Source organism: Carcharodon carcharias, chromosome 32, assembly GCF_017639515.1.
Source record: "Carcharodon carcharias isolate sCarCar2 chromosome 32, sCarCar2.pri, whole genome shotgun sequence".
In the NCBI taxonomy this organism is placed as follows: Eukaryota; Metazoa; Chordata; class Chondrichthyes; order Lamniformes; family Lamnidae; genus Carcharodon; species Carcharodon carcharias.
Genome location: NC_054498.1, coordinates 16,402,652 through 16,426,559, shown reverse-complemented (window position 1 = coordinate 16,426,559; position 23,908 = coordinate 16,402,652). Strand labels below are relative to the sequence as shown.

Here is a 23,908-nt window from a genome sequence, read left to right as displayed (position 1 = left end):
TTTACATCTTTCCTTAAATAAAAAGACTAATATTGTACATAGTACTCCAGATGTGGCCTCGCCAATGCCTTGCATAACAGAAGCATAACCTGCCTGCTCTTGTATTCGATTCCCCTCACAATAAATAATAACTTTCTATTAGCTTTGCTAGTTACTTGCTACACTTGCATACTTTTGTGATTCACGCACTAGAGCACCCAGAGCCATCTGAATCTCAGACCTCTGCAATCTCTCATCATTTAGATAATAAGCCTCTTTTTTATTCATCCTGCCAAAATGGACAACATCACATTTTCCTACATCTTACTCCATCTGCCAGATCTTTACCCACTCACCTAACCTATCTGTATCCTTTTGTAGCTTCCTTATGTCCTCTTCACAACTTACTTTCCTACCTATCTTTGTTTCATCAGAAAATTTAGCAACCATACCTTCAGTCCCTTCGTCCAAATCATTTATATAAATTGTAAAGATTTGAGGCCCCAGCACTGATCCCTGTGACACACCACTCATCACATCTTGCCAACCAGAAAATGACCCATTTATGCCTACTCTCGGTTCCTGTTAGCTAGCCAATCTTCTATCCATGCCAATATGCTACCCCTACACTATGAGCTTTTACTTTTTGTAATAACCTTTCATGAGGCATCTTATCAATTGCCTTCTGAAAATGTAGGTACATCTACTGGTTTGCCTTTATCCACAGCACGTTACTTCTTCAAAGAACGCCAGTAAGTTGGTTAAACATGAAATCCATCAGGACCTGGGGACTTGTCAACCCACAATTTGCTCAGGACCACTTCCCTGGTGATTGTAATTTTCTTGAGTTCCTCCCTCCCTTCCAATTCCTGTGTACAACTATTTGGGATGTTACTTGTGTCCTCTATAGTGAAGACTGATACAAAACACCTGTTCAATTCATCTGCCATCACCTTATTTTCCAATACTAATTCTCCAGACTCACTTTCTATAGGATCAGTGCTCACTTTGTTAGCTTTTTAAAAAAATATTTATAGAAACTCTTACTATCTGTCTTTATATTTCTAGCTAGCTTTCTCTCATGCTCTAATTTTTCCCTCCTTATTAATCTTTTAGTCATTCTCTGCTGAATTTTATATTCTGTCCAATCTTCTCACCTGCCATCCATCTTTGCACAATTATATGCTTTTTCTTTAAGTTTGATGCTATCTTTAACTTAGTTAACCACAGATGGTGGATCTTCCCCTTGGAATTTTTCTTTCTTGTTGGAATATATCTATTCTGTGTATTCTGAAAAGTCCCTTTAGCTGTTTGCCACTGCATCTCTATCGACCTCTCCCTTAACCGCATTTGGCAGTTCACTTTCGCTAGCTCTGCTTTCATGCCCTTGTAATTGCCTTTATTTAAGTTTAAAATACTAGCCTTGGACCCAGTCTTCTTTCCCTCGAACTGAATGTAAAATTCAATCATATTATGATCACTGCAACCTAGGGGCACCTTCACTATGAGGTCATCAATTAATCCTATCTCGTTGCACAATACCAGGCCTTGTAAAGCCAGGCCCCTGGTTGCCTCTAGAACATGGTGATCTAAGAAATTATCCTGAAAACATTCTATGAATTTGTCATCTATGCTACCTTTGCCCATCTGGTTGTTTCATTCTATATGTGAATTAAAATCCCCTATGATAATCATCATACATTTCTGACAAGCTCCCACTATTTCTTCTTTGATATCCCATCCTACCATGTGGTTACTGTTAGGGAGCCTGTACACCACTCCCATAAGCGATTTCTTACCTTCATCATTTCTCATCTCTACCCAAACTGCTTCTATATTCTGGTTTCCTGAACTTAGGCCATCCCTCTCTGTTGTGAGCTCATCTTTCATTAACAGAGCCACCTCTCCTCCTTTTCCTAACTCCCTATCCTTCCTAAAGGTCAATGTTCTCTTCAATGTTCAGGTTCCAATCTATCCCATCCTGTAATCATGCCTCTGTAATGTCTGTTAGATTGTACTTACTTATCTCTAGTTGCACCATCAGTTCACCTGTTTTGTTTTGAATGCTACGTACATTCAGATATGGAGCCTTAAGGTTTGTCCTTTTGTTATTTTTGTAACCTCTAGCCTTGTCTGTTGGTTTACTCTTAGACTTCTACTCTCTGCCCCTTCCTGTCATGGCCTGTTTATCATTTCCCTTCCTCTCTTACCTTGTCTCTACTCTTTGATATACCACATCTTCCCACATGTCCAAATATTGAAGCAGTCAAGCCAAAACAGCTTTGAAGCCTTATTTACTTTTTTGGGGCTCATGCAATCTGCTGAATGGGGAATCCTTCAGCACATGTACACTCTGATCATGAACTTCAAACTGATTTGAACACCAACAGAAATTCCCATTGCTGTTACAAAACAATCATCCAGTTTGTTGGTAACTTCTAAAGGTGAAGGATGCTGTTTTGGAAATTGGGATTTATTTTTTGCAAAGGTTGTTTTGCAACTGTGTTCAATTTCCCAAAGTTCCAAAATTGACTTCAAGTTCTTAAAAGTTGCCCACAAGAGGGACAAATAGTTTTAAGAAGTTTGACTTTGAGATTTTGAATGGAATGCTCGAGCAGTTGTACATGATGGCACAGTGCCTGATTTGCTTAGGGAGAACCCTTGCTTAATTAATGCAGAGCCGCAGACACCCACACACAATCTGCTATTATTTATGTGCCCGTGTGGAAGCTGAGGCAAGCTCCAAGCCTTAACACCCAGTGTCTCTGAGGGCTCAGTGAAAAGCATGGTCGCTAACATTTAAAAGATTTGCTTGGTGAAACCAAATGTAGGAATGGAGGGCTTGCCTTGTGTTGATGTGTGGCTTGAGTGGGAGATGATAGCTGGTACAACCTGCGATTATACGCCTTTATGTGTTTGGGATTATCAGTAGTGGGCTAGAAAGTGACAGGAAACATTTTCCAATATTTCTGTCTTTTTAAATTGTTCAGATGTTTCTCAGCATGCTTCTTTTATATCTGCTGTTGCAGAGATGCTTCAGTGTGATTTGGACAAGCTGAGTGAGTGGGCAAATGCATGGCAGATGCAGTATAATGTGGATAAATGTGAGGTTATCCATTTTGGTAGCAAAAACAGGAAGGCAGATTATTCTCTGGATGGCTATAAATTGAGAGAGGGAAATGTGCAACGAGACCTGGGTGTCCTTGTACACCAGTCGCTGAAGGTAAGCATGCAGGTGCAGCAGGCGGTAAAGAAGGCAAATGGTATGTTGGCCTTCATAGCCAGAGGATTCGAGTACAGGAACAGGGATGTCTTGCTGCAATTGTACAAGGCCATGGTAAGACCACACCTGGAATATTGTGTGCAGTTTTGGTCCCTTTATCTGAGGAAGGATGTACTTGCTATAGAGGGAGTGCAGCGAAGGTTTACCCGACTGATTCCTGGGATGGCTGGACTGACATATGAGGAGAGATTGAGTCAATTAGGATCATATTCGCTGTAGTTCAGAAGAATGAGGGGGGATCTCATAGAAACCTATAAAATTCTAACAAGACTAGACAGGGTGGATGCACAGGAAGGATGTTGCCGATGGTGGGTGAGTCCAGAACCAGGGGTCACAGTCTGAGGATAGGGGTAAACCATTTAGGACTGAAATGAGGAGAAATTTCTTCACCCAGAGAGTGGTGAGCCTGTGGAATTCGCTACCACAGAAAGTAGTTGAGACCAAAACATTGTATGTTTTCAAGAAGGAGTTAGATATACATCTTGGGGTGAAAGGGATCAAAGGGTATGGGGAGAAAGCGGGAGCAGGCTATTGAGTTGGATGATCAGCCATGATCATAATGAATGGCGGAGCAGGCTCGAAGGGCTGAATAGCCTACTCTTGCTCCTAGTTTCTATGTTAACAGCAATTTGAATTTATATAGGACCATTCATGTTGGAAAATGCCCCAAGATGCTTCACTGGAATCTTACCAGATCAAATTCCATACTAAGTCACCAAGGGAAGTATTTTGACAGTGATCAAAAGCTTGGTCAAAAAGAGGATTTAAGGAGCATCATGAAGGTGAGAGGGGGTGAGAGGCACCACTGTTTAGGAAGGGAATTCAAGAGTTTAGCACCTTGACTTCTGAAGTATGGCCGCCGATAATGGAGGGATAAAAATTCAGGTTGCACAGGTTTTATATAATTAGTGGAAACATATACATATGGGAAAAAGGAGCTGTTGGGAGAAAGTGCTATTTGTGTTTTCTGAGGCCGGAAGTGTGATATTCACTGCAGGAGTGCCGCATTGTTGAAGGTGCCACCTTTTGAATGAACTGAGAGTCTTGACTTAATGCTCCCATAGGCTATAGCACTATTTAAGGAGAAAGCCCTCCCAGTACCTTGTGTTTCAGCCAACATCTCCCAAATCTGATTGTCCAAGCATTCATTTATTTACTGTTTATGGGACAGGTACTTTAAAAGGTGTTGCTAACTTTACATGTCACAACGTAATGCTGTATGACAAGTCAAGTATGTTTCTAATGCAGTGATTGATGATAGGGCTTTGTTCAGAAAAAGGAAGTGACCATTAAATTGACCAGCATTGTGAAAATAGAAAACTGTGCAGATGCATCAGATTAATTTATCCACTGAATAAAGTGCTGGTTTGCATGAAACCATATTGAGATTCAGATTTTACTTTGTCAATTACCCTCCGTGCTTTGATATTTTCATTGATTGACAGGTAAGCCGTCTGTTCAACCTTTGAAGAAGCGGAACAGATGGCCATTGTCGTGAAGAGATCTCAATGAATATAATGTTATTGGAAATTATTTTTGAATTGAAATTGTAGTAGGGTCTTTGTCTATGTGTGTGCCTATGTGTGGTTCAACTGGATTAAAGCCAGCTAGTCTGGGTGTTTTGATGTGTAGTAGTTTTCAGATGTTAATTAGATAAATATAAGGAGGTAAAGTGTAAACGTGCATTTGTTGAATAAACCATTCAAAAAAATGGGTAAAATCTTGCACCTAGTCGGGAGACATTAAGCAATGTGTTTATATTACTAATAAATTTAGTGGAATGAAAGGATTATTGTTAAGAAAGGTAAAATTTAAAAAAAAAAACAGTGATACAATGAGAATTTACATTCAAAGGGAAGCTAGGTATAAACAGAAAGGAGTTGTTTGTGTAAGTCAGAGGCATTTAAGATCTAACCAGCCTGTAAGCCTACAACTGTGTCTGCAAAGGAATCAATTTGCAAGGAACCTCATTTTGAATTTATAAGGCCAAATGTGCTTTGCTTGGTGTCTGTTTAAATTCTGTGGGTTACTGTAGCCTTGGTGAAGATTTACCTGGAAGTGACTAATTTGGGGATTTGTTTAAGAGTTATAATGGTAGTAATTTGTAGACATGTGTATGTGTTTAATTTTTTGTTAAATTAATAAATGTTTAATTTAGTTGTATATAGAAAAAACCTTGAGGCTCGGTGGTCTTATTCTTGAATTTGGAGCTGCATTTCAAACATACCAATTGAAAATATAGGTTATGACAGTTGTTCAAGTTTCCCTGTGGGATTTAAACAACACAGCCTTTACCAACTGCTGTGTCATAGCACCATTAGCTCAGCAGGGGTTGTTGAGACAGCTGTTGAGGGGATCTAGGGCTTTGTTTGGATTGATAGTTTTTTGAGCTCCTAAGAGGATTTTATTTTTGTATAGCTGTTTATTTTGACAGTTATTACAGGCTGATGAGTTCTGGTGTATATTGAGTGATTAGATCTATGATGTTGGCGTGGGGGGCAAGTGGGTTATGGGAAGGACATGGGGGATATGCAGGGCCAGGGGTGTATGGAGGAGGATATGGGAGTAGCAGAGGCATGGAGAATATTGAGGAGGTAGGGAGCATATGAAGAGGGAAAGCAGATGAGGGGGTGGGTGGACTAAGGTACCTAGAAAAAAGACATTCTTGCATTTGTGTAGCACCTTTCACAACCTCAGGACTTCCCGAAGTGCTTTACAGCCAATGAAGTGCTTTATTTGTGGAAGTGTAATCACTGTTATAATGTAGCCAAGTTACCAGCTAGCTTATATGCAAGCTCCCACAGACAGCAATGGCCAAATAAAATATTTTAGCGGTGTTGGTTGAGGGATAAATGTTGGTCTGGACACTGGGGTGAATTCCACTGCTCAACTTCAAATAGTGACATGGGATCTTTTGCATCTACCTTAGAGGGTGGGCAAAATCTCCTAAAGGCTGCGCCTCTGACCGTTCAGCACTCCCTCAGTACCCCACTAGATTATCCACTTGGATTATGTGCTCAAACCTCTGGGGTGGAACTTGAACCCAAGAACTCAAAAAGCGGGAGTGCTACTGACTGAGCCATGGTAGCTGACTGGTTCTGATGGTACTGATGAGGAGCGACCACTTTGGTGAGATGAAGGAAGAGAATTGGCCCATCAGAGATCAGCAGCCTCAGTATTTGTTGATGCCGATAGGAGACTAGAGCAGAAGATCTGGAGACTGAGAAACTCGGCTATTCCAGGAATATAAATGACCTCATTGGGGAAAGAGTTCAGTTTACACAGACTGTACAGCACAGAAACATTCAGTTCGACTGGTCCAGGTTAGCATTTATGCTCCACATGAGTCTCCTCCCATCCCTCTTTATCTAACCCTATCGGCATAACCTTCTATTCAAATTACAGGAACACTTTGACAAGGAATTAAACGTGAGCTGTCAGATGCACCAGCTCAGCAAGGAAGCCGTCACTGATCTCCTCCACCTTACAGCAGCTTCTACTGCTCACTGATTTTCTTTCTGTATCTTTCTACCTCCAGGGCAGCATCTAAAGTTCCCCGCGGTTGCCTTATGGTTGACGGTCGGGCTCTCTGTCTGTCTGCTGGGGCTGCTGGCCGCCCTGGGGTTCGTGTGCAGACGGAAGATCCAGCAGAGCTGTGAGGAGAACGAGGCAGGTGGGTTCAGCGCTTGAGTGCCCCTTGAATGCCGTGCAGCATCTCCCAGATTGGCCCCTTGGGAAACTTCCTTGTCCTCCTTCCCACCACGAGCACTCTCATTATGCACTTGACGGGCACACCAATGGTCAGCAGATTGACCCCGTGCGCCTATTATCCACCACCATTTAGTGATCACCTTAGTGATTCCCCACAGTTTGTGATGGCTCTTCTCCCAGTGGTGGGGAATCACGAAGGATTTTATATATATTTTTTGTCTTTAAGTTTGTCAGATAATCGAAATAACTCCTTCCTCTATTTCTCTAATGTGAAGCCAGTATGTTTGCTAAAGGAGATTAGATTGGATGTTAAATTCGCATTAGTTGGTGGCGGAGGGGGAGGGTGTGTGTGTTGGGGTATGTTTAAAAAATGGAGTACTTAAATGTGTTGTAGTCACTTCGACAAATGGGCCACAGGAGTCTCAGGTAGAGGTCAGGATCCTTTATTCGAGCAATTGTAAGGAGAGCACCATCTCAATGCAGCTTGAGACAGTCCTCTGCTAAACTACAAGTGTTCACCATATTTATACATTATTGGTCACGTACAAGAACAGTTTCCAGATTCCGACCTTGTCAACATATAGGTTCACATTAAACAGACGAGTCTCTGGTAACAGTTACATGCATCGTATGTCCCTATTTTTCACCCAGGCAGAGACCTTCCCTCCTACCTAAACCAGGACCATCTGTTCTTCCCCTATCTGTTGAAGAGCACACTTAATCTTAGTTGTTATTGCCAATGCTCTGACTGCAGTCCGGCTCCTAAGGCCTTTCTGTTGTTTGCAGACCCTAAGGCTGTGCAAGGTTCATCTGGTAACCTTTTACTGCCAATGTGCTTGGTAGCCCTGGTTGTCTGGAGATCTTAAGTCATTCATTCCTTTTCAATAAATTCTCCCTTACCATAAATTCTTACTTACTTTCTTCCCCCTAACAAATGTTTCACGTGAGGGGGCAAGGCTGCTCAGCATTGTGAGGTTCTGAGTTCGAACAAAGGGCCAGTTTTTGCTGCAGTGCTTGTTCTGACTGGCAGTTGCTGGTTTGAGGTAAGTGAAGTGTTTGTGACTGATCTTGGAGGTATTCAGATGCATGGACCTTCAATCAAGCCTGGTGCAGCGTGACTATAGACTGTGAGATTAACCCGTTAACAGATGAAAAGTATCAAATTGTAGTATGTAAGTTATAAGTGGGTGAGCCGACTTAGCCATGGTGTGGTCAAAGTTGCAGAATGTTGTAAATTATTTGTGGCACCGAAACAGGTCATTAGGGAGGTCTGTGTGGCGCAGTGGGTAATATCCCTGCCTATGAGCCAGAAACTCTGGGTTCCAGCCCCACCCCAGGGGTGGAATTTCACTGCCCAGTCACGGCAGGAGCGGGGCTGTGAAATGCGGCGAGCTGTTTGATAGTCCATTGACCTCGCCAGGACTGGAAAACCCCACCGGTGGGAGAGGCTGTAAAATTCTGCCCGAGAACTTGATGGCCAAGGAAGATGTGTTCATAACGTGGCCAAACACTGTTTCTATGTTCTTTTTAGAATATGAATAGAATATGAAGACAGAACTGTTCTTTGTATTCCAGATGTGGTCTGGCCAAGCTTCCATGCAAGTTTAACGTAACCTCTATACTGTTCTTCCCCTCTTGGAATGAACCCCAGTGCTTTGCCATATTGGCCAACCTCCAAATTCTCCCAACACACCAACAGCAGGCAGCAATTGCGGGAGAGTCTCCTGGTCAGCTATGCTTGATGTGGAGTGACATCCCTTAAGCCAAAGGCTCTGACGGCAGGCTAGTGTCCTGTTCCAGCAAAAACTAGCCATGGAAACAGACATACGTGATGTATATTGTCTGCCTCATGCGTTAACTAGCAGTGGGAAGCTTCTAAATTTAACGAAGTAACCAGGATGTTCAGCCCAACAAGTCCGTTCTTGTGTTTATGCTCCACACCTCCTCCCACCCCTCTTCATCTTACCCCATCAACATATCCTACTATTTACCCTGTATGTGTTTATCCAGCTTTCTCTTAAATGTATCTATGCATTTCACCTCAACCACTCGTTCCCCATTCACATTACTCTCTGGATTTCTCCTGAATCCCCAGTTAGATTTATTAGTGACTAAGTTATGTTTATGGCTCCTAGTTCCTGTCTCGCACACAAGTGAAAATGTCTTCTCGATGTCATCCTAACAAAACCTTTTACAGTCTTGAAGACCTCTATCAGATCAGCCTTCAGCCTTTGATCTTGTGTAGAAAAGGGCTCAATTCTTTCCGATAGGCATGACCTGTCAGCTCTGATATTGTTCTAAATCTTTCTTGTATCTTCGCCACTGTTTCCATGTTCTTTTTAGAATATGAAGACAGAACTGTTCTTTGTATTCCAGATGTGGTCTGGCCAAGCTTCCATGCAAGTTTAACATAACCTCTACACTGTTCTTCCCCTCTTGGAATGAACCCCAGTGCTTTGCCTTATTAACCTACATCGATACTTTAGGTGATGTTTGTATCTGTACCCCTGGATGCCTGTGTTCCACCAGCCCAGTTAGGCACCTCATGATTATCCTCTGCTCCCCTCCAGTTTACTTCACTCTTGCCCTGAGCTAGCATTGATTGGCCCTCTGCTGCAGCACAGTTCCATGGGTCCTATCCCAGAACCTCGCCCAATTATGGTTGCCAACTGTGATCAAATGTATTCCTGGAGGTTTTGTCACATGACTTGCTCCCATTTTCCAGTGGTTAGTCAGCCAACACACCCACTCTTGTGACGCACGGCCTTCCTACACCAATTGAAAAGCAAAAAGACTCATTACCCAGTTGGATGACGCTTGACTGTCATCCAAACAGCCTTTCTTTGCCCATTTTCAATATTTTTATATCTGGCAAAGAGAAACGTTCAAAGAAAATGACAAAAAAAATCGTTTTTTAATGTCCCGATGATTTTTCTGCAGGATTGCACGTAGCAGTGTCCTGGAGATTGACCTTCAGTTCTTGGAGGCTCCAGGCCAATTCTGGAAGGTTGGCAACCTTACTCCCAATAGGCCCTTCTTCATGGTTTAGGACTTGGTGACGCGTTTGGGCAACCTTGTGGCACAGCACCGCACCCACCCTTGTCATCTTTGTCTAAAACCAACTTTTGCACCTTTTACTGCAGTGGGCTCTGGGGAGGGGACAGGAGCAGTAGTCCTTCACTTATTTTTCCACTCCTTAGCCCTGAAGTGCAAAAGCAGATGCACCCCGGTTGAAAGCGGGCAGCAGATGAGTCCTTGGACCTTTCCGTAAATATGTGTTGGATTAACCCACAGAGTACACAAGACAACAATGGACAAGTCCAGGCTAGTAAACTATATGGTCGTTTGGTAGTTCAGAACTTGAGTATTGCTGAAGAAAAGAGACTTTTTATTGTTGAAACTTTTCACAAGAAAAGACCAGTGTCAGGGGAAGCAACATATTTATACTGTATGAGGAGAGACTACTGATTGGTTGGCAAGTGTACTCAGATTGGCAAAGCCATTGCCATGGAGAGTGTACCAGTTGTTGGTGACTGACTGTTAACTACCAAGCATTGTTTGCTGCCTTTCAAATATGTTGTTTCGCCTCATCTTGCTATGTTCTTGCGAATTGTCATGATGAGTGCAAGGCAAAAAGCTTCAACAAAAAATCTCTTTATTCAGCAATACTCAAAGGAAAAGACGTTTCACCTCACCCCGGGACAACACTCCCTTCTCTCTTTAACCCCTCTAGAACTCTCCCACTGATATTCACCCTCCTAGTGCCCTAACTCTCTCACTGTAGCTGCACCCATAATTGACTTGTGCCTAGAATTGTGCGATCTTTTGCTTTGTTGCCAGATTGGGTGCCTCCCTGAGCACATACGAAAGACAGGCAGTTAGCACCTGCTTCATGCAGGAGCTGTGTCAGCCTTACAGTGGGACTGGGCTCTCCTTCCAACTTAGCGATTCTCAAAATGAGCTGCGCCAGATAACGGTGTAAGCCCGGTGGGTGGGGGCGGGTGTGGTGGGGAGTGTGGGGTACCCGGAGTACTGTCGCTATGTATGCCGTGCGGAGTGAGCTGGGCTCTCTCATCTAGGGAGGAGTGCCGAGATTGGCACAAAGATGGAGACCCGCAGTTGCCAATGCTGGTGGCGGGCACTGGGTAAGTTCGGCCATGTTCATGAGATGGGAGATTTTTAAACATTTAAGTACTACGTAGGTCAAACACCCCACACCAAAGATAGACAGAATCTTCAGTGAGAAGCGGGTATATCCATCTCACTGATAATTATACATAAACGCAGATTTAAGACGATGGGTCAAAGGATCAATCGGGACATGAGAAAAACTTCTTCACCCAGAGGGTGGTCGGTGTCTGGAATTCGATGCCTGGTTTGGTGGTGGAGGCAGAAACCCTCAACTCATTTAAAAGGCACCTGGATCTGCACCTGAAGTGCTGTAACCTGCAGGGCTACGGACTGGGTGCGGGAAGGTGGGATTAGAATGGACGGCTAGTTTTTAAAACATTTTTTCAGCTGGTGCAGACACGATGGGCTGAATGGCCTCTTTCTGTGCTGGAACCACTCTAATGCTTAAGAAAGATTATTAAAACCCTGTTTACATACAACACTTCCATATAATGGTTGTTATAATCATAGAATTTAGAGGAGAGTTACTATTTCTATTCGTTCATGGGATGTGGGCATCGCTGGCTAGGTCAGCATTTATCACCCATCCCTAATTACCCTTGTTCAGAGGCATTTTAAGAGACAATCACATTGTTGTGGGTCTGGACATCATGTGTAGGTTGGCAGATTTCCTTCCCTAAAGGGAATTAGTGAACCAGATGGGTTTTTAACGACAATCGACAATGGTTTCATGGCAATCATCAGACTTTCAATTCTAGACTTTTACTGAATCCAAATTTCACCATCTGCTATGGTGGGATTCAAACCCCGGCCCCCAGAGCATTGCCCTGGGTCTCTAGAATACCAGTCCAGTGACAGTACCACTACGCCACCGCCTCCCTCTCACTAATCCAGTTGGTTACCAATCCCAAAAATTTTAAGTACCACTGCCCTGATTGCTTTAGAAGAGACACAAGATGGTACCGAAGTAACAAGAACTGATGGCTCATACTGGATATTCTCTTGAAGAATGCAGAATCAGCGGGACAATTAGTCAGGCTTTTCACTTCATTCCCTGTCACCCCAGTTCAGGGTAGGCAACGCCTGCTGTAATGCATTAATTGTAACTTTTGCTTATGTTGGGCCCTAGGGTGAATCTGTACTCTTCACAGCAGGCACTAGCTGCTGCATCATGAGCTTCTCGTTGGTCTCTACTTTTCTGCTGAATTAACTTTTTTTTCTCTCTCTTTTAGCATAAAATGTTGCAATCAATTGATGACTTTTTCCAACCGATCCTCAAAGACGCTGGGTTTGCCAGACGCTTCATGTTTCCCTTTAGTTTAAGGAGGCACGTTTGATAAAACTATTTGAATATTAATGTCGGGATTTTCCAGTCCCGCAGGGATCTTCGCAGGACTGGAAATTCCTGCCCAAAGCCTTAATTTTAACAAAGCCGTAAGGATGCCTGACAAAATGAGCTCAGAGCGTAAATATGCATGTCTGTCAGGCATTGCATTCCCTCCGCTGCCCAGCAGTCATGGAAGGTAGTGAGCGTAACATTAGGCACTGTGTACACCCCTTCCAGTGCCACCTGGGCATGGAAAAGACTGCGGAAGAGAGGCAGGCAGCCGCAGTGGGCACTACCTTAATGCCTCCCCCACCTCCTGGGCCTTGCTCATCCTGAACCTCTGGATGGTCGCCTTAGTAAGGCCCACAGTGGGAGAAGTTTGCAAAGAGTGGTTTCCAATTCCTGGTCTAGGGCCTGAATTTTCCAGGTGGCGGACGGACTTGGCGGGAGTGAGCGGGGGTGGTCACGGAGCTGATCACCGCCGTTTTACCGCCAATTAAGGCCTGCCCAGCGTAATACATGAGCTGTAGTGCTCAGTGCTACCTGTGCGGGCTGGGGGGAGGAGCGAGAGCCGGGGCCTGTGCTCTTTCATGCACGCGTGCGAAAAAGCACTTCAATCTCCCCGAGGCAGCTCCGTGCCTCGGGGAGATTTGATCGATGTTCAAGTAATTAAATAAACGAATGAGAAATTTATTTAAACATGTCCCCTCGTGCGACAGTGTCACATGAGATGGGACATGTTTTCACGTTTAGGAAATGTTTTAAAATCGAATTGATAAAAGCTTTAGGAAACCTCATCCCGCTCGTGGATGAGATTCCCTAAAAAACGTGAAGGCCGCTTGGTCTTTTCGCCAACATTAAGGTTGGACGGGCAGCTTTACCCATGACAACAGTTACTTTCTTAATGGCCTTAATAGGCCGTTTACATTTCGGCGGAGGCACAGCCGACTCTGGTGTGCGCCCGCCAAACGAAATATCGCGGGACTGCGCCATAACATCGGGACCCACGCCCGATGTCATCGAGCGTCAGTTTACGCGTTGGCGTGTTGGGCCCGCCCGCTCACACCAACTGAAAAATCCTGCCCTAGCTTTTTATTCATAGGAGCAGGAGAACAGCATTCAGCCACTCGAACCTGTTGGCCATCCAGTTAGACCACGGCTGACCTGTATCAGAACTCTGTCTGCCCGCCTCGATTCTGCAACCCTTAAGAACGATTCTTAACAAAAATCTATCAATCTCAGCTTTGAAATTTTCAATCAACTCCCAGGCTTAGCAGTTTTTTTCTCAAAAGGGCAGAGAGAGTTGCATTTCCACTACCCCACCGCCCCCCCCCCCCCCCCCCCAAACATAAAGACATTTGCCCTATCACCCTTGAACTCTAACCTTTAAGGTTATGCCCCTTAATTCTGGACTCTCTCAGCAGCGTAAATACAGTAAGACCCCGCTTTGAGTTGTTTCGTTTTAAAATTGGGGGCTGGAGTTCCCTATTTACGTTTTTAGCTCTGATTTTAAGCCGTCTCATGTCGTTGTCGCTTGCCTTGCTCGGCGCCACCCCCTGTGCCTTTTCATGTCGCCGTTTTGCAATGGTTTGACGTGGGGGCACCATGCCCCCGATCGCCGCCATTCTGAATCGCGTGAGAGGCGAGGCCTTCGTTTGCACGTGAAGGATCCGTTCAAAAGCCGCTGAACAAGAAGCTCGGGATTTAAAAACAGATTTTCTAAGAAGATGTCGAGGCCTGGCCTGCTCCTTTCAGTGAAGAAACGGTCCAGTTCTTGACGCTGCAAGCTGATTTTAATTCTGGAACTCGGGCTGCATGGCTTTACTTCGGCTGAGGCAGAGAGACCATTTTAAAGTCTTCGAGGGAGAGGCACCGCATTTGTTACTGTACAGTCCAAAGGCAAAATTGCTTTCCTTCTCTTAGGGTTTGTTTGGGTGAAAAATACAAGTGCAATACTTACCCTTCAGGAGCCTGACTACACTTTTCTAATTAAGGTTGGAGCCCCAAGTCCGGCCCTTGTTCAACTCTGCACGAGTTGAGACAGAGGTCATTTTAAAGCCAGTGAGAGCGCCAGCATCAAGGGATTAATCACCTCAAATCACCTCCACTGAAATGCTTTAGGGATGCCCTCAGAGCATCCTTGAAAGAGGTCAAACATCTCCACTGTCTCACGGTGACTGACCAAGGTAGGAGGAAGCTCATGTGGGAAGGCACCGAACACAGAGAGACTTCATCGGGAGCACCTGGAGGCTTGGTCAAGGACATGGAGAGAGTGTAAAAACCTCCAAACAACTCCAACCCCTCCCCCCCCTCACCGATCCTCCAAACAATCCCTGTCCGAAATGTGGCAGAGCCTGGAGATTGCTCATTGGTCTTTATCAGCCACCTCAGAATCCATCACACCGGAGCAGATGCAAGTCATCCCAAACCCTAGTGACTAAGAAAGAGACTGGTGAGTGTTGTCTAATGTGAATATATACAGTATTTCTTTAATGTTTCATGATTCTATTTTGCAAGCTGTTTCAGCTAGGAATGCAATTACTGCACATGTACGGTACAGTAGTTTCTATACACCCAATCAAACCCTATAATCATCTTAAACAGCTCAACTGGATCACCTTCTAGTATTCTATATTCTACCTATCGTCAATCCCTTGTTGTCAAGGGTGGTTCTTCCTTGCGGAGGGCTGGGTTTAAGTAAGATGTTGATGTTGGCTTTTGGTTTGGAGATGGCTTATGAGCCCTATCTTACCCCCACAGGCTCTTTCTGAGGGCATTGGTTGTCAGGTGGTGGATTGTTGGCTCGAGCAGCTGCCCCCACTTCCCGTCTCTCTTTCCCTTCTCTCTCGTTGGCTGCTCTTGTTGCTTGGTCGGTCTTGATGCCATTTTTAATGATGGGGTTGGCATATTGGTTGCGATTGGGGCATCGACTTCCCTAGTGTTGATGTTAATAGAGCAGACGTTTATGGAGGCTTCGGGATTGCCTTTGAACCATTTCCTCTTGCCCCCTTGTGAGTGGAGCTCAGGGGACTTGTTTGGGTGATCTTGTATTAGGCATTCCGATGACGTGACCCATCCCTTGCAGCTGATGCGAGATTATCATGAACTCTGTCTGCATCTCGGAGAGTGCTCACATTGGGTTTCTTGGCCCTCCTGCTTAATTCGCAAGACCCGTGTTAAAGACAGAGCATTGAAGAGTTGAGTTCCAGCTCCTGGACATGATGCCTATAAGTTCTCCAATCTTCAGCACCATAGAGAATCTTGGGGACAGCCACTGCCCAATAGGTTTTGAACAGAATATTACGTTCGGTGTGCGGGTGTGAGTGTAAAGTGATGCACAGTGACATCAGGCGTGCGTCCCGAATTCATCGCGCAGACTCATGATATTTTGTTCGGCGGGCATGCACCAGAGTGGGCTGCTGTCATTGATAATTAAAAGGCCAATTAAGGCCATTAACAATCTAATTAAATTCAAATTTACGCTGCCCGTCCAACCTAATGGTTGGCGGGCAGGCAAAAAGGCCAAGCGGCCTTTACATTTTTAATGAAACGAGCGGGATACAGTTTCCTAAAGCAAATGAACATTAAATAAAACTTCATTTTTGAATTAAAGACGCCCCATCTCATTTGACAGAGTGACATGAGGGGACGTGTTTCATTAAATTTTTATCCTCTTCATTATTTTTTCATACAGTGCTTCATCGGCCTGAGGCAGCTCCGTGCCTCAGTGAGATTGAAGCGCTCTTTCTCGCGCATGCGCTAACTGCACACTAGGCCCACTTGCCCTTCTCCGCTCCCCCCCCGCCCCCGGCACAGGCAGCGCTCAATGCTGCTGCTCGTGATCCACGCAGAGTGTGTCTTAATTGGCCCTCCAGCATGAAATCGTGGTGCAGAGCCGCCAGTGGGTGGCGGTAGGCTTCCCGACCACCCCGGACAAGGGCAAGATCTTGCCCTTTGAGTTTAATGTCTATTCAAGGGAATACAAACCTCAAACCTAGTCTATGCAAACTGGCTTCATAATTTAACCCTTTTAGCTCCGGTACAACTCTGGTGAACTCTTTCACATTTGCTTTGCAGTCGTCATCATTTATGGCAGGCGATATCGTTTCTTTAATGATGATGCTATTAAGTGCTTTATGAAGAAAGACATACTTAAAAAAAACACTCGTCTTTATTAAGTATGTCTTTCTTCATGACGGTGTCTTTATTAAGTATGTCTTACTTAATAAAGACACCCTCGTGAAGAAAGACATACTTAATAAAGACACCCTCATGAAGAATGTCTTTCTTTATGACGGTGTCTTTATTAAGTATGTCTTTCTTCATGAGGGTGTCTTTATTAAGTATGTCTTTCTTCATGACAGTGTCTTTATTAAGTATGTCTTTCTTCATGACGTGTCTTTATTAAGTATGTCTTACTTAATAAAGACACCCTCATGAAGAAAGACATACTTAATAAAGACACCGTCATAAAGAAAGACGTTCTTCATGAGGGTGTCTTTATTAAGTATGTCTTTCTTCACGAGGGTGTCTTTATTAAGTAAAACATACTTAATAAAGACACCGTCATGAAGAAAGACATACTTAATAAAAACACTCATAAAGAAAGACATACTTAATAAAGACACCCTCATGAAGAAAGACATATTTAATAAAGACACCCTCATGAAGAAAGACATACTGAACAGCAGCATTATATATTGTTCTGCCTTGAATGAAGAAAGACATCCGACAACAAAGTGCCTGAATTTTAGAGACAGCCGCTTCATTCCTTTCAGATACAGTTGGTTACTGTGGTCGAGGAACGGGTTCGGAGAGGGATTTCCGCCTCCGGGGCCTTGATCCCGGGGAAGGCCTGTTATTGGCCAATTGGCTGGCACTTAATATGGTGGTCCTTCTCAAAGGACGCAGCGGGATGGGGTTAGGTGGTGGTGGAGGTGGTGAGGAGGGGGGGTGGGTCTCCTCTCCCTGGCTCTCCTGCCAGTGGGCGAGACCTCGGGGGTTAAATTCCACCCCTTATCTTGATCGGTGAAGTTGATTTTGTGGAAAGGACACCATCAATAAAAAAGTCTCCCTCAGTGAAGCCCACCATTGTCACATGTTTACTATCCAGCAGATGCCACTTGATAGTAGTTGGAGGCACGAGCTCAAGTTTATTTCTCTCATCCCCAATTTGGAGACTGTTGTCTTACGCCATTATTGATTCAGATCACCTCACAATGCACAGACTAATAGTTAAGGCTAGGGCCATCGGGTGTGCGAGACTTATCACCAATAATGGAACAGCAACATCTTGCAGTTATATCGCACCTTTAGCGTAGTAAAGATGCTTCACATGAATAGCTTCAAGCACAGCTTGACACGTAGGAAGATATTAAGATAGGAGGTAGTTGGACGACGAGGGGAATTCCAGAGCTCAAGGTCCTAACCAGGAGAAGGTACGACGGCCCCCTGTCTTAAAGCGATAAAAATCGGAGAGGTGGGAGAGTCCAGAATTGGAGCACAGAGATCTCAGAGGGTTTCCGGGCTTGAGGAGGTTATGTTCGATTTAAAAATTTGGCCACCAGAGGAAGCCTGGAAACAGATATTTTTGTGCCTGAAATCAGGCGACGTATGCAAAAGTGTAATTGAAAAATATTAAGAAATATATCCAAACTGAAAATGTCGGGCTGTGCAATTCCTGAAACTCACTCCCCTAAGATCTGCTCTTAACCTGAGGCTGCTTTACTCATGATATCTAAAAAAAAACTAATGCAAGACTAAGACTTTGGACGGGGCCTGGAAGCGAGCACAATGCGTGCAATATGTAAACATCACGCTGTCTGCATCTTTAAATGATTGTCGTGTGCAGCCAGCATTGAGCGAGCTGCTGAGTGGCTGAAAGGGGCCCAAGTTTGTCACCACTTAAAGCCAGCCCGTGGCTCTTAAAGGGGAAGCGCATCCTGCCCGGAGCAGGCGCTGGAACGCGCTGCAGAAGAGAGTATGGGCAAGGTAAACACTGAATGATGATAAATCATGGGCGGAGAGCGTGCCACACCCTGCAGACTTCAGGAACTTCAAGCAACTCCGGAAGGCACCGAACGCTTTGACACTTGCGGCAAGGACAAGTGGCAATCAATCATCGACTTAACTGGAAGTAGTTGATGACCCCTTTTAAAAAATACAGAAAAAAAAAATCACTGGTGGGGTTGGGATGGGGGGAAGCGGGGGAGGGAGGCAGGTCCTTCCTGCTGCTGAATGTCTGCTCAGCCGTGCGAGGTGGAGAGGGGGAGTTAGCTGGAGTATTGATCTCCAAAGTGGCACCACTGGCTTCAAATCGCACTTTTGGCCGTGCTCCCTGCGCGCACGCTAGCACCCTCAACAAGGTGGCTCACACCAGAAGTGTGCGCGCGTCTTGTAGAGGCCATTTTGGACTCAAAATGGCACCCGTAGCTCCAAAGAGCACCAAGAAAGGAGCGCTATAGAGCTGAATCGCACAGCCTGATTCTTTAAACACTAAAACTTCACCTTTCTGTGTCATTTAATGTTGGCTAATTTAACTAATTAAAGAATTAATTTTTGCTCAGGAGCAATTTTGATTTATATATCTATGATATATGTATGTAATAATTTATTACATATGTACATACATAATATATACTTGAGAACAAACAAATTGTTTGAAGATCCCACGGGCTCTCTTGTTTTCTCAGAAATTGGGCTTTCTCATAAGTTAAAAGTAAAATGATCAAAAACCCCACATCAAAGGGCTTTTCGATTAAAGGTGGAAGTGGAACTGGAATAGTTCACTGATCGTCAGAATACATTTGTGATCCCTCGAGTTCAAGAGATAATAGACTGATTGATGCTGAATAATAATTGCGGGCAAGGATAACCATATTTCTCAAGCAGTGAGTGGCTAAGATCCAGGATGCACTGCCTACGTGGTGGAGGCAGGTTCAGTCGAAGCATTCAGGGAGGGGAATTGCATTATTCTCTGAATAGAATGAATGTGCAGCGTTTGGGAGTGGGGGAAGGTGGGGAAATGGCACCAGGTGCATTGTTCATTGATAGAGCGTGATGGACTGAATGGCTGCCTCCTGTGTTGTGACAACCCTGTGATGTCCTTATTTTCTGGGCTATCCACAGCCCAAGACACTCAGCAATGGATAAAGCTGCATGCTGCAGTTATAACTGAAAAATAATTCAGGTCTTATTACCCTTCTTGGGGTGCCACAGAAGGTGTCCGAAGCTGTGTTACAGGCTGGTCGGGGACAGGCCTGTGCATGTCGTTTCTCGAAGGCCGAGATCTTCCATGTTAAACCACGTTAAGCTGGGACTCCAGACTGAATCTTACATACGAAGGGAGGTAACATCATATCTTCAGGGCGGGAGAGAAGGATAAAGTACACACAGATGAACTTTAACCATCTACAAGAATGCAACTCACATTTATACAGTGTGCTTTCAACACTGCACAACATCCAAGGCACTTCAAGGGAGCATCATGAGTCCAAATTTTGACACTGAAGCACATAGAGAGATACCGGAACAGGTTCCCAAAAGCTTGGCCAAAAAGATAGGTTTTAACAAATGTCTTAAAGGAGGGGAGGGATGTGGAGAGGTTTAAGAAGGGAATTCCAGAGCCCAGGCAGCTCAAGGCATGGTCACTAATGGTGGAGTGAAGGAGGGCAAAATTGGAGGAATGCGGCGATCTCAGCGGGTGGGAGGAAGTTGCAGAGATAGGGAGTGGCGAGGCCATGGAGGGATTTGAAAACGACGAGGAGAATTTGAAATTCGAGGTATTTTCAGGTCGGGAGCTAAGGTAGGTTAGGGAAAGCAGGAGCGATAGACGAATGGGGTGCGTGACAATCTGATTTTCACGTATCCTAAGCCGACCCTTTGACCTGCATGAAATGAGAAGACGCAGTCGGACTGCAGGCTGTAAGTGAAGCCCAGTTGTTAAAATGGACGAGAGATCTCTCCCAGAGGCCCCTGGGCAGGAAAGCCATTGATTCCCATCCAGTTCCTTGCTCTGTAAGTAAAATGCTGTGCATTCCAAGGGTTGAGAGACCTCACTGTGGAGGGAAGAGAATGTTTTTAAAAATAACCTGAGAGAAATGTGATTTAACTAGTAGATAATGAGAAATGAGATGTTAAAGTGATCCATTTGGTTGGTTAATTAACAGATCAGTATTTGCAAAGGTACGAATTGGGCTCATTAATCTGATGCTTAAGCATTCGCAATTAACTGCATCATTCTATGCTTAAAATTAAAATTAACTTTATTGAACAAATAGCAGCGAGTGGAAATATTGTAGTTTTTATTTTAAAAAACATAAATCTAAATAGATTAAATGCAGTTAAACCAACAGTGATGTGAAGCAGATGGCACTGAAAAAGGGCACTGAGAAATTTCTGTGCAATCCTGCGGAATGATTCACAAGTAGAATTAGACAAAGCCGGTACTCGCTGCTGAATTGTCCTGCATTAGCAACAGCTTCAGAATCCGAAAATGTTTAACCTGTGTTACCACCAGGAAGGGAGGAGTGTGCAAATGATCAAACCCCGCTACTCTGCAGGCCGTACCACTAAATTAAATGTTTAATTTTCTCACCTAAATGCCCAGTTGTGTACCTATACCTTTAGTGCCCAGAAGAAAAGAGACTCTGACCAGGCTTCTTTCAAAAAACTCAGAGCGATTAATTTATTTTAAAATAAATCTCCTTTTAGCAAGTTGCAAGTACTGGTTAGCACACAACTGTGATTGGGAAGTGCAACTATCTCTTCCTAAAGAATCCCCATAGCGCACACACACACACACACACACACACACACGCAGGCAAACAAAGGACAAACAGATACAGTCTCTCTGCACAGATGGGCTTTAGAGGATGGGCGTTAGAAAGTAAAGGATAACGTCCGCAGGGTCTCGATGCTGTTGGCCTGGAGTTCTCGTGGTGGGTACCTGGAAGTTTTCACCAACTCTCAGCTTTGCAGGCCCAAATGCAGACTGGTTGGTGAGGGTTCTCTGGCGAAAGTTTGATAGCCACACACAATTTTAGGCAAGGTAGAGAGGGGGGAGCCAGTCAAGGTAGCCTTGCTTTCTCAGCTTGTTCTCCAACAAAACTGCCTTCCAAACAAGCAGGTTCACGACTTCAGTTTTTCTCTCTCTCCCATGTGACTGCCTTTTTTTTATCTCCCAGCTTTTCATTAATTAAAGTGCTTTGCAGCTCAACACGAACAACAACTTCCCGAGCACCACACAGGTCAGGTGATTTCTTGGAAGAAGCCTGCTTGTTTACAATTCCAAGGTGAACTTATGACCTTCTTTAAAAAAAAAAATCCCAGGTTAGCACCCACATGTCCAGATCATGTCAGGTCCTTCCATTTTGTAAAAGAAAACTTCAGTCTTGAGGGATATGATTCGATCACCTGTTTTATTTAAAATGTGGGGCATTAACCGTGCCTTAGTTGATAGCACTCTTGCCTGAATGATAAGTTTGTGAGTTCAAGTTTCAGAAGACTGAAAAGATAGTCTAGGCTGATGCTCCAGTGCAGTACTGAGGGAGTGCTGCACCACAGGAGGCGCTATCTTTTGGACAAATTGTTTGACTGAGGCCCTGTCTGCCCCCTCGATTGTGACCTATACCAAATTTTTGTACATTAGATAGTGCTATTGCTGTGTTATTAACTGCAACATGGTCAGAAGAACTGAATGTAATATCGCAACATCAGATTCAGATATGCTAATGTCATTTAAACCCTTACTACTAAACTTCAAAATGCTGAGTAACAAGTGCCATAGTGGCAGGACCTTTCTTATTTGTAATCTCCAAACTATTATTTATTGCAAAAATATATTACCTTCTGGATTGAAAAAGATTAAAGCTTAAATTTGTTTTGAATACATTAAGTGCAAAGTTTAAGTGATTTAATGAGCAGAACTAATGTCAATTGAAAATCTTATTTTGGAACAATTAGTTTCTGTTGCTGACTTGATTGCCGTGGTGAGAAGTGGGCAGATAATTTTAAAATTTAAACTAACAGAGACGTTAAAAGCAATTGTTACACGACAATATGCTAAACTGGGTCAGAGATCTGAGATGGTGGCTGAAAGCAGTTTGATAAAAATGAGCATTGTGACCTCTGCAATATAGCTATTACCGGATCGATAGCTTTCAAAAAATCATAATTGGTTGGTTTTGAGCTTGTTCCCATTTATGACTGGTAGATTTGCTGATCCATATTTGGGAAAGTCCCTATGATTAGCTTTGTTAAGCCAATTAGTAAAAGTGTCAATTGGTCCTGTCTGTTAGAGGCAGATTTATGTGGAATGACATAGAAACACAGAACAGAAACAGGCAATTTGGCTATCTTGTCTGTGTCAGAGTTTATGCTGCACATGACCTTCCTCCCACCCCTCTTCATCCAACCTTATCCCTATATCCTTTTCTCTTTTCATGTATCGTTTCTCCCTTGTGTACTTTCTCTTAAATGCATCTATGCTGCTCCCCTCAACTTATTCCATGTGCTAATAATTTCCACATTCTTACAATTCTCTAAAGAAGTTTCTCCTGAGTTCCTATTGGGATTTATTAGTGCCTATCTTGTATTTATCATCCCTAATTTTGGCTTCACCCACAAGCGAAAACATATCCTTTTTGTCTATGCTATTAACCCCTTTCATAATATTAAAAACCTCTATCAGGTCACCCTCTCAACCTTCTCTTTTCTGGTGTGTCGATGGCTATAATCTGTCCGTTCCACTAGTGGGAGAATCTCGAACTAGGGGACATAGTTACATAATAAGGGGACACTCAGGAGGAGTTGAGGCCTGGGTCAGATCAGCCATGATCTTATTGATTGGCGGGGCAGGGTTGAGGTGCCGAATGGCCTACCCCTATTTCTTATGTTCTTATGTTCTGATATCCTCCCTTGTTAAGCTGTTTTTGCACCTTCTTCAGTGCCTCTATATATGCCTTTTCTAATATGGAGACCAGAACTGTGCAGTGTCCTCTAAGTGTAGTCCAAATAAAGTTCAGTACAAGTTTAACATAATTTCTCTTGTTTTCAGTTCTTCCCTCTAGAAATGAACATGTAATGTGTGATGTATTGTATATAAGACTCTCAAGTGTACAGCTTTATCCTTCTTTAGCTCCAGTTATTTATTTTGTTTTGACATATTTTTCTTTATACAATGCCCTGACACATTTTAGTCTGACTAACAGATAACTGGAGAGAGCTCTGGTCTGTGGAAGTGGGGGAGAGATGTACATCTTCACTGACATAATTTGTAAGACATCTTTCTTGGAAACAGTGCAACACTGTGATTGCTTTCTGGAAAAGAAATAATGTTTGCCCTTATGTACTGAAAGCAGATAAATAAATATTACAATTACATAGCCAAATACATTTCTGCATGTAACATGGGGGAGTCCATCTCTTTACAAAACATTTTTTGTAGCAACAAGCAAAACATACAAGTTTAAAAATAA

General features: G+C 43.8%; 1 protein-coding gene across 5 annotated transcripts in view; it reads left to right on the top strand.

Annotated features, from left to right (window-relative positions):
* cd276 (CD276 molecule) overlaps positions 1-23,908 on the top strand; it is a 518,869-nt gene that overhangs the window by 402,510 nt on the left and 92,451 nt on the right. For 3 of the 5 annotated variants that reach the window (XM_041178513.1, XM_041178512.1, XM_041178511.1), the window contains exon 5: positions 6,801-6,935. The exons of the other annotated variants lie outside the window; for them this stretch is intronic. In XM_041178513.1, coding sequence (XP_041034447.1) covers positions 6,801-6,935 — 135 coding nt within the window. The remainder of the gene's footprint in view (positions 1-6,800; positions 6,936-23,908) is intronic. 5 annotated transcript variants of the gene reach the window in all.